This window comes from Antedon bifida, chromosome 1 (assembly GCF_963402885.1).
Source record: "Antedon bifida chromosome 1, ecAntBifi1.1, whole genome shotgun sequence".
In the NCBI taxonomy this organism is placed as follows: Eukaryota; Metazoa; Echinodermata; class Crinoidea; order Comatulida; family Antedonidae; genus Antedon; species Antedon bifida.
In genome coordinates, this window is record NC_136226.1 from 31,766,820 (window position 1) to 31,794,227 (window position 27,408).

The 27,408-nt window shown below is 31.7% G+C and overlaps 3 protein-coding genes across 3 annotated transcripts; 1 reads left to right on the top strand and 2 right to left on the bottom strand.

The window, feature by feature from the left end:
• Positions 1-907: 907 nt before the first annotated feature.
• Positions 908-22,368, bottom strand: LOC144850472 (neurexin-4-like). The gene is made up of 22 exons (XM_078707756.1): positions 22,240-22,368; positions 17,971-18,090; positions 16,520-16,719; positions 13,598-13,739; positions 12,565-12,774; positions 10,975-11,153; positions 10,382-10,647; positions 9,960-10,111; positions 9,394-9,531; positions 8,950-9,085; positions 8,534-8,637; positions 8,275-8,394; positions 7,786-7,989; positions 7,422-7,504; positions 6,946-7,147; positions 6,045-6,443; positions 5,395-5,628; positions 4,832-5,017; positions 4,352-4,479; positions 4,087-4,174; positions 3,576-3,845; positions 908-3,003 (listed from the first exon to the last, which is right to left on the bottom strand). The coding sequence occupies exons 1-22, from the start codon at positions 22,319-22,321 to the stop codon at positions 2,816-2,818; spliced, it is 3,831 nt and encodes a 1,276-aa protein (XP_078563882.1). The 5' UTR covers positions 22,322-22,368; the 3' UTR covers positions 908-2,815.
• Positions 22,369-22,466: 98 nt separating this feature from the next.
• On the top strand, positions 22,467-24,814 carry LOC144850535 (thiamine pyrophosphokinase 1-like). Its single transcript, XM_078707825.1, has 7 exons — positions 22,467-22,500; positions 22,622-22,706; positions 22,975-23,107; positions 23,197-23,269; positions 23,378-23,473; positions 23,807-23,953; positions 24,357-24,814. Exons 2-7 carry the CDS (start codon positions 22,640-22,642, stop codon positions 24,591-24,593), a joined length of 753 nt encoding a protein of 250 aa, XP_078563951.1. The 5' UTR covers positions 22,467-22,500; positions 22,622-22,639; the 3' UTR covers positions 24,594-24,814.
• Positions 24,815-25,058: 244 nt separating this feature from the next.
• Positions 25,059-27,073, bottom strand: LOC144850545 (protein transport protein Sec61 subunit gamma). Its single transcript, XM_078707835.1, has 4 exons — positions 26,984-27,073; positions 26,191-26,328; positions 25,831-25,933; positions 25,059-25,401 (listed from the first exon to the last, which is right to left on the bottom strand). Exons 2-4 carry the CDS (start codon positions 26,282-26,284, stop codon positions 25,392-25,394), a joined length of 207 nt encoding a protein of 68 aa, XP_078563961.1. The 5' UTR covers positions 26,285-26,328; positions 26,984-27,073; the 3' UTR covers positions 25,059-25,391.
• Positions 27,074-27,408: the final 335 nt, after the last annotated feature.

Below are 27,408 nucleotides of genomic sequence, written 5' to 3' on the forward strand. Positions count from 1 at the left end.
ACTTTACAGTGTGAATGTTAACGAAGACAACCACCCCTTCAATAAAATGGTATAGTCGGGACGGCTGCTGGATTAAATACAATTTGTATAAACGAAAATAGAGTACGGTATATGATCTGTACTTTGAAATAGTAACAACATTATCATATAATGTGATAACATACATAGTTTCAATAGATAAGAATGTGTAATTAAAATCAGTGATCTAATTAACACACAGGTGTCAACACAGGTGTCTACACAGAGTCACTTTATGATCATCAATCATCAAAAGCAACCAAGTACATTAAAACACTATCAAACTAGTTTGACAAAAAAGTGTGATGTGCCCAAATATGGCAGTGATACGACATTATCATGTCCATATATGGGCATATCACATTTGTCACATAAAGTTTGATAGTGTAGACAGAGCTTAACCAACCATTATGGAATATCTGCATCACAAACAATTGTGCATATTTATACAGTAGTATAATACTTTACAAACAATAATGTCAACGTACACAATCTTATTATAAATATTGTAGAAAACAAAAATTATACCGTTTCAAATATTGTTATGCATGCTTACAAGACTACAAGAGGAAACTACTACACAAGGCATAGAAATACATTATTTGCATGTAATTATCAAGGTCAAAGTTCATATTGCAAATACAAATAAGTTATTAGTGCGACACAAAAATGTACAAAATCCAAGTCAATAAAATCTCATTCATAAATAAATTGCAATGATTTTATATTTCTTTCCCTACATTAAAACTAATGGAAATTCTACATAGGTAACTATTATTTAAAAAGCAGAAATTTTAAAGGCCCACAAAACCATTTGGGTAATTTATACAAAATGTGGTCTCTTCATTTAGTACTGCATTTTGTTTTCATCTGAAACTGTTCTTAACCCAATAAATAATAATCAGTTTATCTTATTGTTCAAATTAGTTATCTTCATTTTTGCACCAATTTCTTTTCTTGGATTCAAAATTTGTTCTGAATAATATACAAAAATATAAATACAAAGAAAATAACACTGAAATAAAGGACCAAAATTCACTTTCGTTTCAATGAGCTACTTATGTTTCAGCCGGTAGCATCAAATTTGCAGTGGAATTCTCAGTGTGAAAGCGACTTGAAAATGTGATATAAACAAAATGGAGTAAGCTATTACTACTTGCACAGCATAGATGGTACTTAACCACTATTTAAGGTTGCGAACAAAATATCTACATTTTAAATTTCAGTGCAAATGTGTACACATACATTCTTAATATTTTACATCTTTACAAATAAAATATCATAAAAGCCTCTTGACTAAATGACAAATGTCCGCTTTTTGTTTAAAATATTGTAAAAATGGAAAATTCTCATTTAAAGGTCTATCATAATTTTTTTTGTACAAAAACATTCTTAAAAATCTATATTTACTTTATATTTTTATGAATTTTCTGTCAAGCTGATTTTGCCCAGAAAATAGTCTTTTGGCAAAATTTATTTCAGTTCTAGAAAAATTAAGACATATAATTCAACCTTAAGCTCTGTCTACACTATCAAACTAGTTCGACAAAAAAAGTGTAATGTGCCCAAATATGGTAGTGATATACCCAAATATGGTAGTGATATGACATCATCATGTCCATATATGAGCACATCGCATTTTTTGTCACATAAAGTTTGATGTGTAAACAAATCTTAAAATGTTTTAATGTAATTTTCTTGTTTTATTCCTTATTATTATTATTATTCCAACCTAAAGACGTCGCTATTCGCTGATGTTCTCGCACGTTGTTAATGCACAAAGCGCCATGAGCGCCACATGGGTGGAGGATACCGGCGCTATATAAGTTTTCATTTATTATTATTATTATTATTATATAATGGTGCAACTTAATTTTTTAAACTGGAATTTGATATTTTTCTTTTCTAATTCAGCACTCTTAAAACAATAATAATTTATTGGAAAACTTCACTTTTACAACAGTGGCACTCTTTAGAGATTACTAGACTATTAATAAATTAAAAACATGTTAGTATATGTTTGGTCCATCTGAATAAAACAGCTATAAAACTTAAAAATAAACAACACTGTATCCAATAAAGATAAAAAACACTGTATCCAATAAAGATAAACAACACTGTATACCAATTACCACATTTAAAAGATGTTAAGTATTTACTAGAACATACAATATAAATAATTGTCCTTTGGAAGAATGAAAATATAGATATAAAATATTGTAAATAAGATAAATAATTCAAATTGCTAAAATGTTAAGTAAGATTTGTTAATAAGCCAGTTTATTGTGTATTGAGGCGTACAGATGTCAGAACGCTAACCCACATGAGAAAAAGTTATAAAAAATATACAATTATCTATGAGTGTGCTCATATTATTAACAAATATAAACTTGTTATGGGTATCTGAAATACTGTTCCTGATGACGGGCCTTCTCCTCAGGATATTGTTACCAAGCATAAAGCTCTGTCTACACTATCAAACTTTATGTGACAAATAAAGTGTGATGTGCTCATATATAGAGACATGATGATGTCATATCGCTACCCTATATGGTCACATCACACTTTTTTTGTCAAACTAGTTTGATAGTGTAGACAGAGCGTAAAACTTGTCCTTTTTTTTTCAAGCTTGTCCCTTTTTTTCCAAGTTTGTCCCTATGTTTTTTCAAGCTTGTCCCTATTTTTTTTCAAGCTTGTCCCTATTTTTTTTTCAAGCTTGTCCCTATTTTTTTTTCAAGCTTGTCCCTATTTTTTTTTCAAGCTTGTTTTTCCCTAAGTATTCCCTGTATTACCAATTCTATAAGTACCATTCCTTGCGATCTGATTGATGGTTTGGGTCAGACGCCCTCACAGCTGCGTCGGCATCCTCTGCTTCTGCTACCCCTTTATCTTCATTTGTGTGATATTCTCCACCGTGTCGGTTCATGTAACGACCAATGATAAAAAGCATTACAAACAGCGCGATGAATAATACTAGTATAACAACTGAAATAAGAAAAAAGTATATTTAATTTAATTATAGTATAATATTGAATGTTGTTATTCTTTTTGGCCAGTAATCGAGGAATGAATTACAAATTCTAGCCGAGTTCTCACATTACATACTAGTTACTGTTTTAAACCATAACTATTAAGCTCTGTCTACACTATCAAACTTGATGTGACAAAAAATGTGATGTGCATGGTGATGTCATATCACTACCATATTTGGGTAAATCACACTTTTTTTGTCAAACTAGAATATAAGATAGACAGATAATATAATATATATAATATTTGTTTTGGCTATAGAAATATCTGGGTTGAGAGTGGGACTGTAGTTGAATGAAGCATGGGACTACACTTGAATGAAGCTTGCGACTATACTTGAATCAAGCATGGGACTATACTTGAATCAACCATGGAACTATACTTGAATCAAGCATGGGACAATACTTGATTCAAGCATGGGACTATACTTGAATCAAGCATGCAACTAGAGTATACTTGAATCAAGCATGGAACTACACTTGAATCAAGCATGGGACTATACTTGAATAAATCACACAATAACTTACATGCTATAGATGCTTTATCTCCAGTTGTTTTGATTGCAGCTACAGAAGGCTGAGCTGGTTCTTGTGTACTATACATTTGGTAAGTAACATCAGGGTATGGTAATCTAGTAGTTGGGGGCAGCGTTGCTCCTTCAACTCCGCAACTTGACTCAACTACCACACCTCGCATGGTAATTTCAGGTGGTTGGTTACCGGGGTCAAACATCTTCAGAGGATAGAAGTTGTTGAAACGAACCCTAGAGATGCAGCCTATGAATTTATCATTTCCATCTGTAGGAAAACAAAAGTGAATTCAACCATAACAGCAACGAGAAAAAAATAAAAAATTATGATTTGTTATGTAATAAGACTTAGTTTATGTAGAGCATCTTGTGTGTATGTTTGTCTTATGAACAGGATTACCAACTTTAAGAAGGATAGTGAATGAATTCGCTTATGGTTATCCATGGCAATTTAACTAAATATATAAACAAACAAAATAAACAAACAAATAAATGAGAAGTCAACTAACCTGGGCTGCCTATTGAGATCATAGATGGACTTCTAAATGTGGTGTCTGTGAGTTTGAAGGACTGCATCTGTGGTGATGTTTCATCAATCTGTAAAAATCAAATAAACACATGAACTACAATATAATACATGAACATTTATACGGTAATACAGTAAACATAGTGTATTGGTCTTGGATCCACGTTTTCTTTTACTGACAATTTTCGCGGACTTAATAATTCTAACCAAATGACTTAATACCACTTCTCTTCTTCGTTAATACTCACCATCATTGAAAATTCATTGCCTTCTCGTGTTACCATGACTACATGATGGTTACCATCTGCGTAGCTTCCGACATCTTCCGTAATCTCCCATGAATCACTGCCAGAAACAAAGCTGAACTGAATTGCACCTAGGGAAGGAAATCAGATAATAAATCAGAATTTATTTACAACGAATTAGAAATATAATATAATGAAGGGACTTTTAAATGCAGTAGTATTTTCTTAAATTAGACAAATTTAGTTCTCTAACCTCCCTTTTCATTCAGTAATTGAACTTTGAATACATGACCTATATTTATCAGTACAATACACAATCTAAATTGTATATTTAGTGACAGGGTAACTTGGTCCATCAGTAAAAACAATGGCATCTTTACATTCCTCATGTTTTGGTAATCCAGAAATAAAAATTTGAATGTTAACATCATATTTGAATGATTTGATTTACGTTGATTTCAAGATAAAAGCAAGTTAAAATACCTTCTGAATTTAGTTTGATCTCCATGTAACTTTCGCCTGTACTTGAATCAACACGAAGGATACGTCCCTCTGTATTCTGTGTGGTTGAGAAGCCAGCCTGGATGACGTCCTTCTCTGTATCTAACGAGTCTTGGCTTGGTATCATGTAACTGACCTCAGAGTTATCGGAAAGGTCAACCCCAACCTCTGAAACATTAATGTTTTTATTTTATGACATTAATATCACATCATATTAAGGCATATCACTACCATATTAAGGCATATTACTACCATATTAAGGCATATCACCACCATATTAAGGCATATCACTACCATATTAAGGCATATCACTACCATATTAAGGCATATCACTACCATATTAAGGCATATCACTACCATATTAAGGCATATCACTACCATATAAAGGCATATCACTAAAATATAAAGGCATATCACTACCATATTAAGGCATATCACTACCATATTAAGGCATATCACTATCATATTAAGGCATATCACTACCATATTAAGGTACATCACACTTTTTTTCTTTTCATTAGATTTCACAGCTTATTTAGCTATACCTTGAGTGCATATTCTTCCAGCATAAGCAGTCTTATCACAGTCACACTCAAAGCTAGAATACATCTCCACACACACGCCACCATTCATACAAGGTTTGGCATCACAGTGGCCAGTGCATCCTTCCACAACGTAATACGCATTCCTGGATGCTACAACCATGTCCATTGTTTTACCGTTCATACGCAATGTGCGCATACATCCAACATAGCCTTCGGTCTGACTGGCTGTTGAACCTACAAAAAAAGTGTTAATTGTATATTATTTTAAGTCTGTGTTGTTGTTGTTGTTGTTGGAGTTTCTACTTTTGTAATATTATTTATATTTTTGTTTGTTTTGACGAGCCTATTCACTATCAAGCTATGCTTTCATTTAGGCTCCTCCAATTTCTTTAAGTTATTAGTAAAATGAAATGTCTGGATAGTGAGACTATGATGGATGATAATGTAATGCATTATGGGTTACTTGGAGATGACCTCATGTTTGGTCGGACATTTTGAATGAATGCAAATAAATACACTAGAATTATGGATCAACTTGAGTATTGTTTATTTTTAACTAATAGATAACACAATATTCATTATCATAAAAATTAAAATTTCTTTTAGACAATGAATGATTAAAATGAATAAAAATAATAAAATTAACATACCTACAAATAGAGTACTACGATGCAGATTAAAGTGTACGTTACGATCGTCATACGGCATTGATTGCGTTTTACCATTAGCGCCATCTATTTCCATAAACATCTCCAGCGGGTCCATCTCGATAAAAACACGATGCCATTTATTATCCGTCAGTTCTTCAACGGTGGACGTCCGTATGGAGTTCATCCCCGCGCCGTAGTCGAGAGTAAACAACATCTCTCTGTCGCTAGTTAATTCCAACTTTAAGTAATCTACCTTAGCTTTGTGAATAGCATGAAGTAAGACAACGGGATACACTGTTGTTTTGAATTCAAGATAAACGTCAAATCCACTCTCAACGGTGAGTTCAATTTCAAACTTTAGATTTGCTTGTGGATCTCGAAATGAAACAGCATTTTGAACTGAAGAAACAATAGGTTTTAAATATTATCTAGTAAGAATTCAAATGGTAAAACAAAGCATTACATCACAATTTATCAAATTTGTAATTATTAGTATAATATACAGTACATATAGTAGATATAAACCAAAAGTAAACACAATTGATGGTACTGCATAGGTAAATATGTTATATCCAAAAAAAGACTAAAATTGAAAAATAATATAGACAAATATACTGAAATTGGTTAGACTAAAATTTACAAAATCTACAGTAAAACACCAGACATAAAGGAAACTTCACACTATTTGTTAATATGCAATATTTCCATTAACCCATTGAATTACATAGCAAATCTAAAGCTCTGTCTACACTATCAAACTAGTTTGACAAAAAAAAGTGTGATGTGCCCAAATATGGCAGTGATATGACATCATCATGTCCATATATGGGCACATCACATTGTTTTGTCACATAAAGTTTGATAGTGTTAGACAGAGCTTAAGTAACAAAATAATTCTTACTTTCACCATTACAACGCAGAGGATCGAGTGTGTGGAAAGCTAAAGACTGATCGCCCTCCAAGCCACCGAACCTAAGCTGTGCAACAGGTAGGAATGGTTTCTGAGTCAAAAGACCGGAATCCTCTCTTTCACTTGCATCATTAATGTCACAATTACACCACTTATCAGAGCTGTCACAGTCTCCTTCAATTCCACAAGCGCACTGAAACAAAATTTATTCAAATTTGATTGATGGAAATAGTATTTGAGATCCGAGTCCATAAAGATCTGTCTACACTATCAAACTAGTTTGACAAAAAAAGTGTGATGTGCCTAAATATGGTAGTGATATGACATCATCATGTCCATATATGGGCACATCACATTTTTGATAGTGTAGACATTGCTTAACAGACACAGTGACGTGAAAAATAATCAATTGAACATTAGATATAGAAAGAAAATATTTTGAATAGATTTCAGTAGGCTTATTATACCTTCCTAGTGCCTGGGCCAGCACCTCCCCAATAGTCCATCTTCTCTCCGGTGCTAGACACCCACCAACCATACTGAGGTCCATCTGAAAGCAATTATGAACAAACAAATTAAAATAAGAATCAAGTTTACTTCTAGGTTGGTCCTCATATTATGCTCTGTATTATTTGTATGGTATTTGATATGAAATAAATGTTTATTGAATTTGAATTATAAAAACATGCAGTATTCAGCCACTACAAGGTACCAGTACAATTTTAAAAATGTTTGTAACTTGTTTATTGTATGTTTCCAGTGTGTTACATAAAGTTTGATTGTGTGGACAGAGCTTTAGTTTGGTATGTTTCACTCTACACTTGTACTTACTTGGGGAATTAAGCAACCTTGCTCGTTTACATCTATATTTAATATACTGTTCGCAATCTTCAGCCTCAGACACCATCTGTCGTATCTGATCCATGTTCACGCCGTTGTAGTCAATTTCACGTTTGTACGAGCCAGCTTCCGCTGATCCCATGACTTGGATCTCAGCTTCCGAATTGTGGTTCAACTCTGTCCAAACCATGTCATCTGAAGAAATTAACAATTGTGATCAGGTATAAGTGATGAACATAAGTAATGAACAAAACGAAAGTAATGAACATGTTAAATGTGATTGACACAGATTCTGGTGAACTAGAATTGAAACTGTTGTAATCATGAGATTGATTAATGATGACAATGATTAATGTCGGAATATCCAACATATCAACATTTCACTATTATTATGTCAGTGCATAAATGTAATTGTCATGGTATTTTAAGGCAGTTTTCCTATTCATCAAATGCCTCACAACTTTGGTAATATCTATATACCTTCAAAAATGCATGTAACCAAGAAAGGTTCAAGAGGCCCACTGCCATCAACATCAATCAACTGGGTGCCACTACTGCCTGACGTACGTTGTACTTCTGCACATGACCTCTTCCAAAGAGCTGTAATACAATTTTAAAACTTACACTGAAAAAAACTTGTCATTAAATTGTGTATTTGTATTCAATGAATCACAAAAACATGCCAGAATGTTTTATCACATAATTAAGTAACAAAAAAGCTAAAATTCCATAAATTTACCTCTGTGACAGGTACTGCCAACATAACCGGAGGGGCAATTACAGCTGAATCCAGCCCATGATGCCTGGCAGACACCACCATGCTCACACGGATTGGGGCTACACCTGTAAACAACAGAAATTGATTTTATTTATTTTTATATCATACAGGATGAACAAACACAATAATTGCATACTACCAGGGATAGCCCTCTAAATCTCTCAGGGAGGTCCCCTCAACCCATATTCAATCTTCTAAAGCTCTGCCTACACTATCAAACTAGTTTGACAAAAAAGTGTGATGTGCCCAAATATGGTAGTGATATGTCCAAGTATGGTAGTGATATGACATTATCATGTCCATATATACGCACATCACACATAGTTTGATAGTGTAGACAGAGCTTAAAAGTTTTATGTTACTTGTTTTAGACTTACCAGTCAACCATTCCACATGTGTTGATCTCTACCCCTTCATTCTGAACAGATGTCAACGCTTGGAAGTTAATCATGCTACCACCAATCATAAGATCCAACATACAGCCCAGGAAACCAAGACTATTTTCATCCTTACCTGCAAGAACAGTGGATTTGATTGGTTGAAAATAAATTCTTATTTATTCCATTTGTTAGCATGTTATTATTATTATTTATACAGGCAAATGATACATTTTACAAAATATAATACAAATTAAACAAACATGACATGACAAAAATATAAAATCAGTCACTAGCTGCCAGGAAAGCACAAAAGAGGAAAAATGAAGAATTTCGCCAATGAATCTCAATCTTATGTGCTTTGACAATGCTATGGTAATTTTAACTTTTACAAAATTCATGAAAATTCAGGCATGATATAGAAAAATAATAGAAAATATTTACCACTTCCAAAATAATATCTATTCATAGGTGTTATAGAGACTTGGGTACTGGTACGGAAGTCATCCACCATAAATTGAACGTCGTCGTTTACCATCTTCACCTCAACACTGTGCCATAATCCGTCATTAATAGCAGCACCTAAATACAAATACATGTTCATTTATTCAATATGAAAACTGTGACAGTTCCTTGTGATTGGTCAACTCACTTACATTGCGTTACACCTCTAGTGGGAACCAAGCATTAGTAACTACATAATGCTAGATTATTGTAGTAATTGTGACAAGGGGTGATTGAGCCAGGACGTGTACTATTTGTAACCTAAACCTAAACCTCTATCTACTCTTTCAAACTTTATATGACAACAAAAATGTGATGTGCCCATATATGGACATGATGATGTCATAGCACTACCATATTTATGCATATCACTACCATATTTGGGCACATCACACTTTTTTTTTTGTCAAACTAGAATATAAATCAAACTAGAATATAAATCAAACTAGTTTGATAGTGTAGACAGAGCTTTAGTTGTCAACAATGCTTTTGAGTATTTAACTGACCATCACTGTATATTGGAATGCCGTTGGCTTCATCACCAATCTGGATCTTGAGAACGCCCTCTTGAATGAGAACTTGGAATGCTTCACCACTAAACAGCTCATTGTACATAAGGACTCCCCTTGTTTCATATGTCCTGAACTTAAAACTCACACTGAAAAAGAACAATAAATACCAAAAGATGGAATGTACCATTATCTGATAGGGGTGTTTCATAAAATTGTATACATTCAAGTTAAGCTCTCTTCCTGGAGAGAATAGGCCAATTTCTGTTTATCCACGTAAACTAGGCACGTAATAGACTACCGAAAGATACTAATAAACTAACGCCTTGGTATTATTATTATGTTTTTGATAAATAATATAAACAGGAAAATGTAAAATTGTGAGAATTTCAATTTTCAAAATCCTGTAATATACTTACGTGAGGTCGCCATCGTTGTCAAGAACCAGTCTTGACTCATGAGTTGGGAATGATGCAGGTACCATGACCTCGCTGGTACATGAGAAGGTCTGTCCATTATGCACTTTAAGACGTGGGTTATCCGGCTCCATTTGAACTGTGCCAATCACGTCAAATTCGCTATTGAAATTCATATTTTGTAAACAGCCCTTGAAGTTCTGGTCTGGCATGCCATCCTCTCGGTAGATCCCAGGTCTGTAAAAGTCTGGTGTCCCGCCGAAGGTTATCTAAATTTAGATTTTTGAGTTTTATTTCAATTTATTTTAGAAATTGTTAGCAATATATATAAACTTCCCAAACACTGTAAATCCATATTAATTTATTATATGGGTACAGAGTCTCTTAGTTCAAAAAAAAAAATCGTCTGTCTGACACGAAGGTCAACAGGGTCCTTTAATAGAGGTCATACCATTGCTTACGGTCTTCAGCTATATCTCTTGACTAGATATGGTCGCTAGCAATACATTATACTTTTTCAGTGGTAGTTCATTTATATCTGTTTAGTTGTTTTAATTTTTTTTATTTATAAAAGTTACACCAAAAAACTAACATACTTCTCTATCAAGGTCAATCCGTGAGAATATTCCATTACTATGACCATGGATGTGAATGGAGTCGAGATCAACCTGAATGGCCCGTCTTTTACGGTAATACTTTACACGATGCCATTGATTATCATCAAGTAGTCCACCTATTAACAAAGTGGTATCACCCGCTTCGTCAGTCGTACTTCCTAAAAGATGAAAATGTTACAGGAATTTACTACATGACTTTGTTTACACTTTAATTAATAGGCATGATGAACGTAATGGTGTTGTTTGATCAACATTTCTAAAGCTCTGCCTGCACTATCGAACTTTATGTGACAAAAAAATGTCTATATATGGACATGATGACATCATATCACTACCATTTTTGGGAATATCACTACCATATTTGGGTACAGTACATCACATTTTTTTAGTCAAACTAGTGTAAACAGAGCTTTATATGAAGTTCAGGTTACAAAAGCAATATTTATTATTAGAAATAAAGAAAATGATAATTATCCGATAGCTTATTGGAATTAATGTTTATTTCTCTTGACAATAAACTTACTGTAACGACCTGCTTTTGTGAAGGATAAAGTTTAATTTTAATATAATATCATCGCAAAATATTTCATAGATTCAGTTGTTTTCTCCTGACAATAGTCAATTTATACAAAAATATTGTGAAATACAATTTGCATGCATTGATCTTTTCTTATTATAGACATCATATAATGCAACTAACGAGGCTGAAATAATGAGCTGCTGATATTGTGTGATGTTTGTAAGATGACATAATGACGCAATTCAAATGAATGTGGTATGTACCTATGTGAAGCATTTTACATAGTAAAACATGTTTAAGCATGTCAGGTATTAAATACCAAAGAATACTAAATACTTTCTACAGTGTTTACATTTTTGATATATATACTATATTTGATGTTGAAAATGTGTGTTGTTAGTCGCTTTCTTGTAGATACTTTAATTGATTTATAGAATGTAATTTTGTAAATTTTTTTTTATTGCTGTGCTCTGTTTTGGTTCAACCAACTAGCATAGGTGCTTGTTTTGGTCTTTCCTTGCCTTTTATATTTGTTTTGTCTTTGTATTGAATAAAAATAAAATTATTGTACTGTACAGTAATTTCATTGTACTGTAATTTTCTATTTCTATTTTGTTAATGGCGGTCTCTGCTTAAAGTCTATTTCTAGACTTATTGTATTCAAAAACACAAGCAAAACAATAAACATAATATTTACATTCGTGATCAACTTGGAACTAACAACAACAACAACTACTGATCAAGCAATATAAAATACAACAGACCTAATGACCTATCTTTGAAACTCATTGTTGTGTAGTCTAATAGTGCTAGGTAAGAATGAAAATTTATGTCTATTTGTTTTAACTGGAATTGTTGTTAATCTTCCAGATCTGGTAACTACTAACTTATTTTTGAGAATATGAGATTCATCAACTAAAATACTATTTAATTTAGATATCATTTCATCAGCAAGCATGATCTATTTATTATTATTTAAATAATCAACCAGAGTTTATGACAGAAAATGTTAAAAATTGGCCATGTTCTATAGGATAAATAAAACCTACCTAAGTTGAGATTAACCATGAGCTGTCCTCTGACAAGCTGGAAGACGAGGTAGTCACTCTGGGTGCCGTACCCAGCCATAATCACACCGTTCGCTTCAGTGGTTCGGAATCTAAACGTAACATGCCATTCGGTCTTGTCTATACGATATCTTCCTTTCTCCACGTTGTATGATATATAGTTTGTTCCATCGAATGACGCAACACTTGAATCTAAAAATATTCAATTAGGGGGTGGGATTATAATATACTCCAGCATGGGATTAGTATAAACTAACTCTATGTATTTAAACTAATCTTCAATATATAACACATTTTCCAATCTTATTTAAAGATATATTGTCCCCCTAAAAAAATTTTTTTTTGTTCAAATTTGTTGGTGAATATGCCATTTTAATGTCACGTAATAGTTATTCACTTTGACCAAAAACTGGATGCAAAAAAAAATGATTTACCTGAAAAAATGTAATTTAAAAAGCAAAAAATAGTTAAATTGTCTGCGTTTTTCATTTGTCTTTTTATAAGCGAAATAATAATAATAATTTTTTTTTGACAGAAATGAATAACTTTTTTAAAATTTCAAAATGGCCTATTAAAGTCTGATTTTATTAATCTTCATTTTCATGTTTTTGGGGGACAATACATCTTTAAAAAATTGATGATCTATTGAAGAATTCAACACAACAGAGGAAGAACTGAAAAAATGTAAAACATCCTGCTTGTTATTTGATATTGATATTAAATCTGCTAAAAAAAGAAGATATTCCCTACACAATGCATTCTTAATAGACAGTTACAGATCATATTACTTTCTCTAAAAATAGCTACTAGCAGTGAAATTGTTTATATCATAAAAACCAAAAAAATCTAAAATAATGTGAATAAAAATTGTAAAAAGTGTTACTTTACCAGCTAAACATCCATAAAATTCAACATATTAATTTCACTAAAAATAGCTAACAGTAGTGAAATTGTTTGTCATAAAACAAAACAAAAATCTAAAAATAAGTAAAATAGTAAAAAGTGTGTTACTTACCAGCTAAACATCCATAAAATTCAACACGCATTGAAAACCGGTTCTTCTTTAAGATTGGATTAAGTCGTACATATCGAGCGATAATTACTGGATTTAATTTGTTTCTGTTCACGCTGTCACTATCAGAATTACCATGAAATTTCTAAAAGAAAAACAAGTTTATCATTATTTAAAAGTTCATGGAATGAGAGAAATAAAAATGAGAATGACAATGCAGGCAGAAATGTTAATAAAAATTCCAATGATGCTGTTTAATTAATAAGCTTTTACAAATGTCAAATACTTTTCAATTACAAGCTTCATATACCAAGTCTAAGTCTGTCAAATAGTTATAAAAAAGTGAGTGAGTGGTCAAACAGTCAAGACAGTGGAGCCGGAATCTAGCCACAACATCAGCAAGGGTTCGAGGCTCACTCGCTCCATGGTTCTGGTGGTAGAACTAGTCTTCTCGGATAAGGACTATAAACCGTAGGTCCAGTGTACATACATTACTCTTGTGTACTAGTTCACAATCAGCCACTGTGTCATGGACAGATGAGAGAGTGCCTTATAGTGGCTGCACTGACTTGATGTGACCCTTATGGGAGAAGCATGTAGTTGAAAAGTGTAACATCAGAGTCCACAGCGCCATGAGCAATGATCCATTTGTTGGAATTTGGCGCTTTACAATTATTCATTCACAATTTTGTTTTAGGTGTCATAAGGGAGAAGTTTGTTGCCCTAACAGTAACACTAAAGATCTGTCTACACTATCAAACTAGTTTGACAAAAAAGTGTGATATGCCCAAATATGGTAGTGATATGCTTAAATATGGTAGCGATATGACATCATCATGTCCATATATGGGCACATCACACTTTTTTTGTCACATAAAGTTTAATAGTGTAGGCAGAGCTTAATACTCATCCTGGATCAGCCTCTGCAGAGTAACTTAATAGTAGTACAGTACTTCAAATGCTTTCTTATATGTACGATATATATATCTGTATGTATATGTATAATATGTATAGTATACTGTATCTTGATATTTATAGCACAATATAATGGATTTTCAATAAACGTTCAAGGTTGAAAACATCAACCGATATTTAAATTGCCAAGACAATTTGCGAAAGATAATTGACTTCATGAAAAGCTGACAGTTAATTTTGCCGAGAATGAATGCAATCCTCTAAGTCTGTAATGACATTTGGTTTAGTGAATGGACCATTTCCCTCCAAGGCAACAGAAACTAGGTCTAAGCTATTCAACTGTTACTTGTAGTTTCAAAGGGTAATACTTTAATGGCACTTTCACTTTCCAATGTCTTAAGCTCCGTCTACACTATCAAACTAGTTTGACAAAAAAAGTGTGATGTGCCCAAATATGGTAGTGATATGCTTAAATATGGTAGTGATATGTTTAAAATATGGTAGTGATATCACGTCATCATGTCTGATATGGGCACATCACATTTATTTGTCACATCAAGTTTGATAGTGTAGACAGAGCTGTAGGATCAGTTTCTATTACCATAAACCTTTTTACCTAGAAACATTATGAATAACTGTGCAGGATGCATAATGTGACAAGTGATTGTGGTAATCTGCATTTCGGCGCAGTTTTAAATTTGAATTTAAATTTAGCAAACTGCACTGTTTATGTGAATTCATTAAAAATTATAGTCTGAATAGTACAGTATAATTATGTCAGAGAGACACACACAAGATTTAATTTCTGTTTACACTATCAGTATCTTATTTTGTTATTACTTTATGTGATAAAAAATGTGATGTGCCCATATAGACATATCACTACCATATTTGGGCACATCACACCTTTTTTTGTCAAACTAGAGTTTGATAGTGTAGACAGAGCTTTACAGTTATTAATTTTGTTTATGGGCAGGTACAAGCTATTGAATTGTATCCTTTGTGATCAAAAATTCATCTTAGTCCAAATAAAGTCAAAAAGTTTAATTTTATTTTTTATTACTACAAAATCAAGTTTGCGAGTAAAATAAATCCTACAGCATTATTTGTATTAAATCAAGGAATGTAATCATGTAGTACCCTGTAGTAAACAATGCTTGATCACTTTAATTCTCAAAACAGTCAATAATATCGATTATTTTGATGAAAAACATTTAAGTGAAAAATGAGTGAATGTCAAAGTGGTATCCTTGAGACGTTGCATTTGAATTGGTGATTGTGAAATTGTAATTGTATTTCTGTTGTTGAAATCTATGAATAAATTATGTAATATTTGAATAATTAGGAACTATGGTGCTATTTGTAACAAAACAGTCAGTGAGGAATATACTGTAGTGTGTATTACAAAGAAGGTGTTTAAAGTACATACAGTGCTATTTATTTTGCTACAGTTTAATATAATATTTGTTTATTATAATTTTTACAGGGTTTTTATTTTGTGTGTGTGTGTGTGTGGGAGGGGGAGGGGGAGAGGTGGTTGAATAGGAGGTTGGCTATAGAAAATTTACTTTTTTCTTCAATTTAGTGCTTAGGATTTAGCAGAATTAAAATACAGTATTTCATAAAAGGGATGGATGGCCAATTATTTCTACAAGCTTACAACAACAAAAAAAAGAATACAGCCGACTCTTCCGATACCGGACTCTTTAAAAACCGGAAACTCTCCTAATACCAGACTTTTCTCAGTTACCAAAAGGTCCCAAATTCACTTTTTCCTAATAGAAACACATTCCGAATACCAGACTTTCTGGAAAACCAGACATATTTGGCCAGCCTAAAGGTGTCCGGTATTGGAAGAGTTGAGTATTAAACAATTGGACAATGATAGTACAATGAATGGAAACTTGAATGACAGACACTAAGGGTTATTACTGCTGTAGTGTAAATATTGAATAGCACATTCTGTACAAGTTCACACTGACAAACAAAAAGGTTAACATATAAAATTACCCGTTCAACTCCATTTTGTATATATGTTTTAAATGATGACTCATCTGTGTTGTTGCTGTATAGTATTTTATACTCTGTCACCCATTCCTCACTGTCATATCGTCCTTGCGTAGCTACTTCTGTGATCCGACTGACTTCTCCAAGATCCACCATCAAGTACTGGTTGCTGTCATCACTGCCAGCAGTCCAGCCTCCCTCTCCTGATGAATGAATAAGTACAAATTATATTTTGAGATTGAGAGAAATATTGAGCTCTGTCTACACTATCAAAATTGTTTGAAAAAAAGTGTGATGTGCCCAAACATGGTAGTGATATGCCCAAATATGGTAGTGATATGACATCATCATGTCGATTAGGCACATCACATTTTTGATCACATAAAGTTTGATAGTGTAGACAGAGCTTTCAATGTCAAAAGCCTCTGTTTAAAATGTATTATTTCTTAAAATAGACAAATGTAATTTTAGAGCAATGTCTTCATTGGGCCATGAGCAAAAATCTATTGAACTTCAACTCCGTCATATAATTATTTTCTAACTAAAGTGGAAAAAATGAATACTGCTGGTTAAAGGGACGAACAACGGCGGCACAGTGACTCATGTCAAAGTAATGAATGAAATCATTTACAATATGATAATGCAAGGTTAATCAATAATTTGGATTATTGACAAAATGAATGCATATTAATTGAGTTTGAATCCCAAATGAATAATTACATCAATTTCATTTAATAATTATGTTCTGTATTTAACAAATAGCACTATTAATTTAACCGATATTAATCAATTACCATCATTTGTTACTAATAGTTAGATAATTGCAAATATATATTATAAGCATACACATTTTTTTTAAATAAATACAACTTACAAGTCTCAAAATGATTAACTTACTTTGATGACAATTTTGAATTGATATTTATACATACAGTACTTATATACTGATACTAATTAAAGCTTGGGTCCCACTTGGACGCAATGCAAGGACGTAAGTCAAGCTTAAGTAAATTGACCAATCATGAAACAATGTGTCGTCCAAACTGTCACCTGTAATTGGTCAACTTGCGCCTATCTTGTGTGTCCAAGTGTGAACTAAGATTAAGTAGCACTATCATAGTATGGGTATTTTCATAAAGAGTACAGTATATAAAGCTCTGTCTACACTATCAAACTAGTTTGACAAAAAAAGTGTGATGTGCCCAAATATGGTAGTGATATGCCCAAATATGGTAGTGATATGACATCATCATGTCCATATATGGGCACATCACATAGACAGAGCTTTACTGTAGTCACTGGATGTATCCACTCTTTACTGTATATCATACAAAAAAGGGTTTTTAATGAAATTTACATTTAAATGAAAAAAGCAACATAAACTAACTATATAAGCAATTTTATGTATAATCAATTTTTACTACTGTATGTCAGTAGTTATAAAGTACATTTACCATCTTTCCAATGGAGTCGTGCGTACTCTGGCCCTCGTAACGATGACAATGATGATGATGCGGTGATCATGTCACGATATATAACACCAGTTTGCATGCCAAGTGGAGCATTGCAAGTTGCTGAAAGAAAAAAATTGAAATAATATTTTAAAATAAAACTTAAAATATTTAAATTAAAAATTTACCTACAGTACAGTATTAAGTCTATAGTACTCTGAAGCTCTGTCTGACTGTGATGTACCCATAAATAGACATGATGATGTCATATCACTACATATTTGGGCATATCACTACCATATTTGGGCATATCACTACCATATTTGTGTAATCAACTGTTTTTTGATAGTGTAGACACTCTACTGTATAATTTTTTTTTCCAACAAATTTATTTTAAAAATACTGTATCATTCACATCCAACAACAGTGGGAAACCTGCCACTCCAGAGAATAGAAAAAAGAATATTAAATACGGAGTACAGTACACTCACCCTGACATAATTTATAAGAAATTATTTGTTAGTGTAAATACATTCTGGTGAATATTATGGGAAGTACTATTTACTGAAACACTACTAGTACTGTATTTGAAATGGATGTACATAACCCCTTCTACATTCAGGTACCTATATCAGGGCCGTAGCCACCAGTACAGTTTTAATCTGACTAGTTTTTCACAGAGGGGCCTTTCTTTGACAACCCATTAGTGGCTTGAACAGAGATTGTTCCATTTTCTTGTGAAAACCACATCACTGTAATTCAAAGGTAGAACAGAGCCCTTACTGATTGGTCTACTCTCTTGTGTATATAGTTGATGTCTACTTTCAGTGGGTCTCGTTTCAAGAATAAAACGATGCCTTTGTTAAATTTTATGACAATTTATAGATGTGTGTCTCTCTACAGTAAATCATTTGAAATTGCAGAAATGGATTAACAGGAATAAACTAACAAAAAATGCCAGTAATTGTATGAACATTTAAAAGTTTACAAGTAGTATACTGTACTGTCTGTCTTAGCTATTCCTTTCTGAATTTGAAAAAAAACCCCAAAACAAATGGTATAAACGTACTGGACTGTAAAAATGTCTACAGTATGTTAGTTAAAATCTTAAAAAGTATCAAAACGACATATTATTTATTATTTGAAAGAAGCTTGTATTCATTAATTTTGCATGGTGTGAGCATGGAGCTATAGCCCATGGTGTGAGAGTACAGTAATACTGTATACTGCAGCAGACAGACAGACATGGCAAATAGAGTTAGTAACGGATGGATGCTTTCTTCACCTTGCAGTCATTATGCTATCTTTCCATTTAAATTATTGAAAATCAATTTCATTTTTGTGTTTCATTTTATGTTTAAATTAAAGCAGCATTTATTGAAATACATACAAGTACTATAGATGGTTTCATACAGCACAGTACTATTACTTTTTATCAACAATAAACAGTCTTGTTTTACTACTGTACACTGTACTGTAGGTACACACAACCAAGATACAGTAATGTATATTATTATATTCCTTGTCAGTATACAGTACTGTATAGTACAATAGCATTAATATAATATATTAAAGTGTTGTGTCTATGTCAGATTAATGATATGCTTTCCAACATTGTACAGTACTGTTACAGGTACAGTAGTAATACTAATAACAAATTTAAAAGATTTGAAATAAGTTTGATAAGATAAATTAAACATGAATCAAACAAAGAGATCATACTGTAATCCAACTGCAAACGTATGATAAATATTTAAAAAATGCGTATTAGAATGAAATGCTTGCATACGATGTGCGTGATGTCAAGCTGTGTACTGCGTACATTAGAAGTAAATCGAAAATAACAATAATTTTCAAAATGTTCAAATAATCGGAATATTCTTAAAATACTAAAAAACTGAAAGAATATTTTGGTAATATGATGTGTTACAGGAGATTTTAGTATCTTCTTAGATTAATGAGATCAGTACTGTAAGTAATTTGTTTTTGATGTTAATCTGACATTTCAAATGAGCAATATTTGATGGAAATGGACTATTAACAAGAAATATAATCACTGAAACTACATCCTTACACTCTGAGTCTGATTATCATCATTCAATAATTGGAAAAAAAACAGTTTAAAGTCATAAATAAGGTTTTACTTTTATCAGCTAAAATTAAGACTTACCAGTATTGAGGCTGTTGTTCACTATCAAACTAGGTTGACAAAAAAAGTGTGATGTGCCCAAATATGGTAGTGATATGCTTAAATATGGTAGTGATATGACATCATCATGTCTATACAGTATATGGGCACATCACATTTTTTGTCACATAAAGTTTGATAGTGTAGACAGAGATTTATACCTGTGCAGGATCCCCAATAATTGGTAATTCAAAATGTCTTAATTATATTATGTATTATATTTTGGAAATTGATTATTATTTAACACAGGAACATTAATCAACATTTTTTTCTCCTTCAATTCAAAAAAGTTGATTAATTATAAACCTACGCCCACTGTTACTCTATTGGTCCCATGTGTTAAGAACCAACTTAATGATAAGTAAGTAGCAAGCTCAAATGAAATGAATACTAATAGCTTTCATTGCTATATTTAGATTAATTGGAAACAGATCTCTCCCACACAACATCACACAAGTTTAACCTGTCTGGTTGCTGAGTGCGATCGCACAGTAAGCACAACTCACATTGATTATCTGGGAATCAAGCGCCTTTTAGCGCTTTGTTACAGATCAATAATTCTAAAACAAATATTATAATCCAGAATAATCATTTTAATTTGCTATAATAATTTACAAATCAATAACTGTACTCTGGTGCTGCATAGTTTAATGTGCTCTTTTATGGATTTCTTTCAATTATATTAAATATGTATTTACAGTAAAGTACAGTGTTGTAGCATTAACAGTAAAATTTAAATAATTATAGAAAAGAGAGGATCGCTAATGTTGCATTCTAATTTATCGTTTCTTATAAAAACATACATGTCATTCATTATGACACAAGATCTCAAGATCAACTAATGCTACCTAAACCTAGAACGGACTATAAAAAACGGAGCTTGTCTTATAGAGGTGCTAAATTATGGAATGAACTAAGTGATGACATAAAAAATGTAAAAACATCTTTTAATTTTAAATTAAAATTAAAAAATGTATGATTAATATTATATTTAAATATACTATAGTTCAAATTATATGATGTCAGAAATGTATTAAGATTTTCAATTCAATAAGGTTAATATGTTAGAGCATTTATTTGTAAGTAATTACTTTCTTAATGTTAATCTTGGTGTTCACTCTTTTGTACGATTTGGATTTTACAAATTTTAAAATTCTAATTTGTTTTAATACTGTAATTTAATATTAATGTAGATGTGTAAATTAAGATTTTCAGTTTTTGGTTAAATCCTTATTAATAATTTAATTAATATCTTTAGTATTAAGTTTCATTGTCATTGTCAAGATAAACTCTTGTTGTTAATTGTTTAATTGCTAAATAGTGTATAATGTCTTACGGCCTTGTCGAAAAACACCATTGAGGTGAACAAGTGTTACCGTGATTAAATAAAGTTTTTTTTATTATTATTATTATGTAAATCTTTTTTTATTTTAACAATTTATTATTAATAAATAATATTATTATTAATTATTATTACTTGCATTATTTATCAATGTAGGAATGGATATTATATCTTAAGTAAGGTTTTATCGAGCTGTGTTTATACTGTACTGAAATACTTACTGCGCAGTTTCAAATTTTCTTCACAATTTCAATTGAGTGTTTTGATTCAAATTGCGCAATAAAATCCTTGCGTAATTTCAAATTGTGCATAATAAACATACCCACTTCGGACTTCGATTATTTTATTCAAGTTATCAATAATGACAGATCAAACCTTTTCTTTTATTAATATTAGATCTTACGAATTTATACGAGTTGTAAGTTTTTGGTTTTACTTGCTTTGTAATTGTTACAAATTGTACAATTTTCTAAAAATAAGTTTAGTGGAATGTACATTAATCTATCTACCTCAAATGTAAAAAATCTAGGCCCAGGCTGTTTATGTCATCATATCAGTCGAGACTTCCTCTCAATTGACAATAGTCATTTCCTGACATTCCACCTGTAGGGCAACCTCTCACCTGCCTCCTGGCTCAGACTAACTAGGGCCTAGCTCGCAATGTAGGCCTAACGGAAACGGGCTACTTCATATACTCAGATCTTATTTGAAATTAAATAAATTAAAAGAGAGTGATACTTACTATCTGCTTGAGATTCTTTAACGATTAAACTTGCAAACAAAGCAATCAAAATCTGTTTAAATTGCATTAAAGTTAGCTCCATTTTAATAATTTTATCAACTACCACACGGCCGCGGCATCGCTACTTTCCCTTTTTTCTCGGGTCTATTGTGATTTTTACCTTTCCCGACAAAAAATAAACCAATCATCAATCATTACGACACACGCCAAACAGTCTTGATAAATAGGTGGCGCTATTCCACATGTAATTGCAGAGCAGGGGTTTGTTTTGAAAATCATTTTTGATTGTTGTTTAATATTGTTAAAATTATATTATTTGTGTGTTTTATCACAAAGCAAAATAAGTGTTTCGTGTTCTTAAATTACTTTTCTCTCCATCTAGATCTATAGTTTTTGTGAAATGTCTTCCAGTTTAACGCATGCAGCAAACATATTTAGGCCTTTAAATTTTTTAGAAAAAGATGAAGGTAGGTACAGTACATTCATTTTTAAGGACTGTTCCTTTTATTGATGATGATATTAAGTAGATTAGTGAATTTCTAAGTCTGGAAAGATGTTATTTATGTATTGTGGCTTGCGTTTTACTTAATTACACTCCTAAGCCAATGATCTAATTTTGACACCCTAGAATCGACTTAGCGTATTTCATACAATATAATATTAACCATACCATTATTTGATAATAATACTAATTTGTTTTGGGTAAAATTACAATTTTTATTTTGTCTTATGTAGTGGCAAACTATGGTTTGATTCTGCTGAACCAACCAATGAATGATTTAGTGTCAAGGCTTTGGAAGCAAGCTGTATACAAAGCATCAGTTGATGGAGCTACAAATTATCTATTTCAGGACCAACATTTTAAAGAGTATATAAATTGTATATTTCATTATTTTCAGTATGATCTGTCAATATAATTATATTATACATATTCGTAATATTCATTCTATTGTTCAGTTTCGTTCCAGATTTGGTTTCTGGCGATTTTGATTCAATAAATAAAGATGTACTGCAACATTACAAAAATATGGTGAGTTTAATATGTGTATCTATGTATATGTTTGATTAAATATAACAATAGTAATAACAACAATGAAAATGTCTTTGTTTTATTTTCTTTATTTCTTTATTTCTGTAGGGGTGTGAAATTGTAGAAACTGAAGATCAGAATGAAACAGATTTTACAAAAGCCTTAAACCTTGTACTGCATCGCCTTAAAGAAAACAAAATTGAAGTAAATATTCTGGAAGATTTTGCACTCTAGAATTGAATAATGATTCAAACCTGTTCTTTGGGACTCTCCCCCCCCCCCCCCCCTCCCCCTATGACCAACTCCTAATCACAGGATAATTTTGTTCTACTGGGAAAAATACTTATAGTTACTATTCAGCGAGTTTCAGTTTTTGATTGCTATTTAGAAGCATTTTGTTTACCTTTTTTTTTCACTGCCTAATTACGAAAGTAATTTGTATGCTAGCATCTATCAGCAGTATAAAATGTCATAATTACCAAATATGGTTAGTAGCTTAACAGAATATCAGGTTGTTTTATTTTTGTCTTTATGCAGGTTGAGTACATAATAGCATTGGGTGCTTTAGGTGGCCGCTTGGACCATACGTTATCTAACATAAACACATTGTACATGGCAGCACAAATAACCTCTACACCGGTATATCTCATAGGGCAGGAATCTCTTGCCCTGCTTCTCAATACGGTATGTCCATCAATTTTAATAATGATGTAAAAATAAATAAAAAGCATAAAAATAATAATAAAAATAACAAAATAATAATAGAAAGAAATAAACAAAATCCAATCAAAACTAAACAAAAAATCAGCTGTTACTGCTGCCACCACACCGACTAGTTGTTCCATGTGGAAACTCACAAAGATGAAGATGTACTTTGATAGAAAATTGAACAAAGACAGCTGCAAAAATAAGAGGCTATCAGAATTTTGTATCATGAAACCTCTCTTTTTATTTACCACATTAATTATTCAACTCTGGTGTGCTGATCTGGTAAGGCTCTGCACTTCTGGCTGCTGTCAGTTTGTAGAGGGCCTAATCCAAACTTCCTCAGTTAAGGACAATAATAAATACATGTGTTCTCTTACAGGGTAAACATACCATTGAGGTAAACACTGGCTATGAGGCCGAATGGTGCGGTCTAATACCAGTAGGTCAACCTTGCCAAGATGTAACTACCACAGGTCTAAAATGGAACCTGACCAATCACAAACTTGAATTCGGAGGTTGCATCAGCACATCAAATACTTTCACAGAAGAACAAAAACATGTGACTGTTGAAACTGATCAACCATTATTGTGGACGATGGGAATAAAGATGAAATAATAATAATGGGAATGGTAGAATTTAAGTATACATGAACTTAAAAAACAAATCATATTATTAAGCCAATAATTTAATTTTTATTAATTTAAGTTTGTTATGGGTTTAACTTTGTATTTTTAAACACTTTTCAACTTTTGTATTGTTTTAGTTACATTTACTTAATTTTTTTTTGTTTTTTCTTGTAAATAGTTTTGTATACTAAAACAGCCTTGTTAAAAACACTATATTAAGTGATCAAGTTTTTCCGTTTTCAAATAAAGTTATTAAATTAAATAAAATAATAATAAAATGCTAAGACAAGGTGCAGGGTATTAAATTAACTTATATTTATTGGGATAATGTTGTATTATATATGGTGTAAAAAATTATATTTAATATTTATTAATCTGCTTTTTGTCACATAAAGTTTGATAGTGTAAACACTCATTGTAGCAAAGAAAGAATAAACTGAAAAATAACGACCTGTTCAGTTTTACTATCTCTTTATTCACACTCAAAATATTTTAGTTAATTCTTATTAATATGTTACCAAATTTAATATTGAAAATGTGATTATTTGCAAAACACATATAAAAAAATGTCTTGCAAATAACCAAAATCTGACAATGCTGTTATGTACAATTTCTAAATGAAAATCAGTTGAAGAAATCCTCATTTCATCCTAAGTTGTGGTGTCACCATATCCTCTTAGATTTTACATTTTTATAAAAAACAAGCGGTGTTTACGAGAAAGCGGGCCATTGTCATTTTATTTGTTCCAGTTTGTACAGTTAGTTTGCAGTCTATTGTCTGGACGTATCAAGCGCCTCTGTGAAAAATAAAATAATGTTGTTTAGAAATGTTAGCTAGAGAAATGTTAATTAGACCAAAACACTACAGTCTATTTTTTAGGATCATTAAACATGAACTGTAGGCCTACTTACAAAAACACAAAATTAATTTTAAAATATACAATTAATAAACATAACAGGAAACCAAATGACTGGGAATAAAGCTCTGTCTACACTATCAAACTTTATGTGAAAAAAAATGTGATGTGCCCATATATGGATACGATGATGTTATATCACTACCATATTCATGCACATCAAATTTATTTTGTCAAACTAGTTTGATAGTGTAAACAGAGCTTTAGAGAAGTTACTGAATTTTTGTTATAAGAAGGAATACAGAAATATTTGAATTTAACCAGACATTTTGAGTTAGTCCATACTTTGGAAAAGTTGTCAGTACTTACACAATGATATTATTGATTGGAATATGAATAAGCTTGACAAAGAAACCAATGAAACCCATTATAGCAAAGCCAATAGCTGTGGCCATAGCAATCTTTTGAAATTCTGTAAAAATAAAAAAGCACATTAGTGACATTCTAAAGTTAACACATGAATTTAATAACATTAAAGCTCTGTCTACACTATCAGACTAGTTTGACAAAAAAAGTGTGATGTGTTCAAATATGGTAGTGATATGACATCATCATGTCCATATATGGGAATATCATATTTTTTGTCACATAAAGTTTGATAGTGTACAAAAGCTTTAGTAATAGTATATCATTTTTTGTATGGTTATCAAAATAAAGAAAGACATAAACCTTTTCTATCTGGTTTTGTGCATCGTTTCAGCAACCTTAGTGAATCCTTAGAGAACTGTCTGGCTGGCTCAATCAGTTGTTGAATTTGATCCATTTTAAAAAGGTTGACTTACAGTGTGCGATAAATAATGAAACAATCTAAAAAAATAAGTTTATAATAGAAATGATATACTGTATAACCATGATAGACAGATGGCAGTAACAAGAGGTGTGAATTGTGAACAGGACGGTTCGTTGAACTGGTATTACAATATAATAAATATAGCCATACTATAATAGGCTTTGTAAGTTTAAACTCATGGGGAGGTAAAAAAATACTCAAGAAAAATAATTATACCTGTATTTTGTAAGTAAATAATAATAAACTATTTTAAAACTCTAGGATAATAGTAATACAGTATATTAATTAGATAGAATAATAATTCATATTATTGCCCATTGAACCAGTTAGGTCTAATGAGCCCTGGGAGCAACCAAAAACGAATATAGTTCTAGTAATATTAAATAAATCCAGCAGTCTATCCTAGGCCTAGATAGCATCGACCACGTCATCTATCCATGTCCATCATTGTCATGTCGCGTCCGTACACAGCCACAGCAGTCAGCGAGCTAGCGTCTGTTTCAAGCTTAAACAAAATCACGCAATAACAATACTTAATTGCACTAATATAGGCCCTACTACCTTAAAGGTAATAACAAAACATATAGCAACACTTCTAAACATTAATATTGGAAGAAATTTACCTTTAAAATAACTAATTTATCTAATAAATAAAAGAAATGTTATGCTTACGTGTACAAGCTGATAGCCTACTTTTCGGAAAGACACAAATTACGTTGCTTAAATTACGCCCTCTGTTGTGTTTCATTATTATGCAAAACTTATGTGACGTCATCCGAATTACGTAACCGAAGAAAACGTGTACGGCAAACATGGGCAAAAGAATAATAGGCCTACTGTATTTCTTTTGAGTTGAAGAGTACCACTGTTCTACTGTTAACGTTAAATAATAATAAATAATTCTCCCCATTCAACGAATACAAAATATTCACTATACAAATTATACATAAATTGGGACAATATTTTTATTTGTAAAATTGGGAGAATATTCCATTCGTTTAAAGAAAATCAAAAATATTCTTCCCATCCAATGAAAAAAAAAATTTTTTTTAGTATTCAATTCCAATGGGTTTATGACTGAACAATACAGAAAAAAA

Excerpts from the sequence above, each read along its gene's own strand:
- LOC144850472 (XM_078707756.1), bottom strand. The coding sequence starts at position 22,321 with ATGGAGCTAACTTTAATGCAATTTAAACAGATTTTGATTGCTTTGTTT. Across the intron at positions 4,175-4,351 it reads GCAATGAATTTTCAATGATG|ATTGATGAAACATCACCACA; the intron begins GTGAGTATTAAC and ends TGATTTTTACAG. Across the intron at positions 3,004-3,575 it reads AGATAAAGCATCTATAGCAT|TTGTTATACTAGTATTATTC; the intron begins GTAAGTTATTGT and ends TTCTTATTTCAG.
- LOC144850535 (XM_078707825.1), top strand. The coding sequence starts at position 22,640 with ATGTCTTCCAGTTTAACGCATGCAGCAAACATATTTAGGCCTTTAAAT. Across the intron at positions 23,270-23,377 it reads TGCAACATTACAAAAATATG|GGGTGTGAAATTGTAGAAAC; the intron begins GTGAGTTTAATA and ends TTATTTCTGTAG. Across the intron at positions 23,474-23,806 it reads TTAAAGAAAACAAAATTGAA|GTTGAGTACATAATAGCATT; the intron begins GTAAATATTCTG and ends GTCTTTATGCAG.
- LOC144850545 (XM_078707835.1), bottom strand. The coding sequence starts at position 26,284 with ATGGATCAAATTCAACAACTGATTGAGCCAGCCAGACAGTTCTCTAAG. Across the intron at positions 25,934-26,190 it reads CACAAAACCAGATAGAAAAG|AATTTCAAAAGATTGCTATG; the intron begins GTTTATGTCTTT and ends TTATTTTTACAG.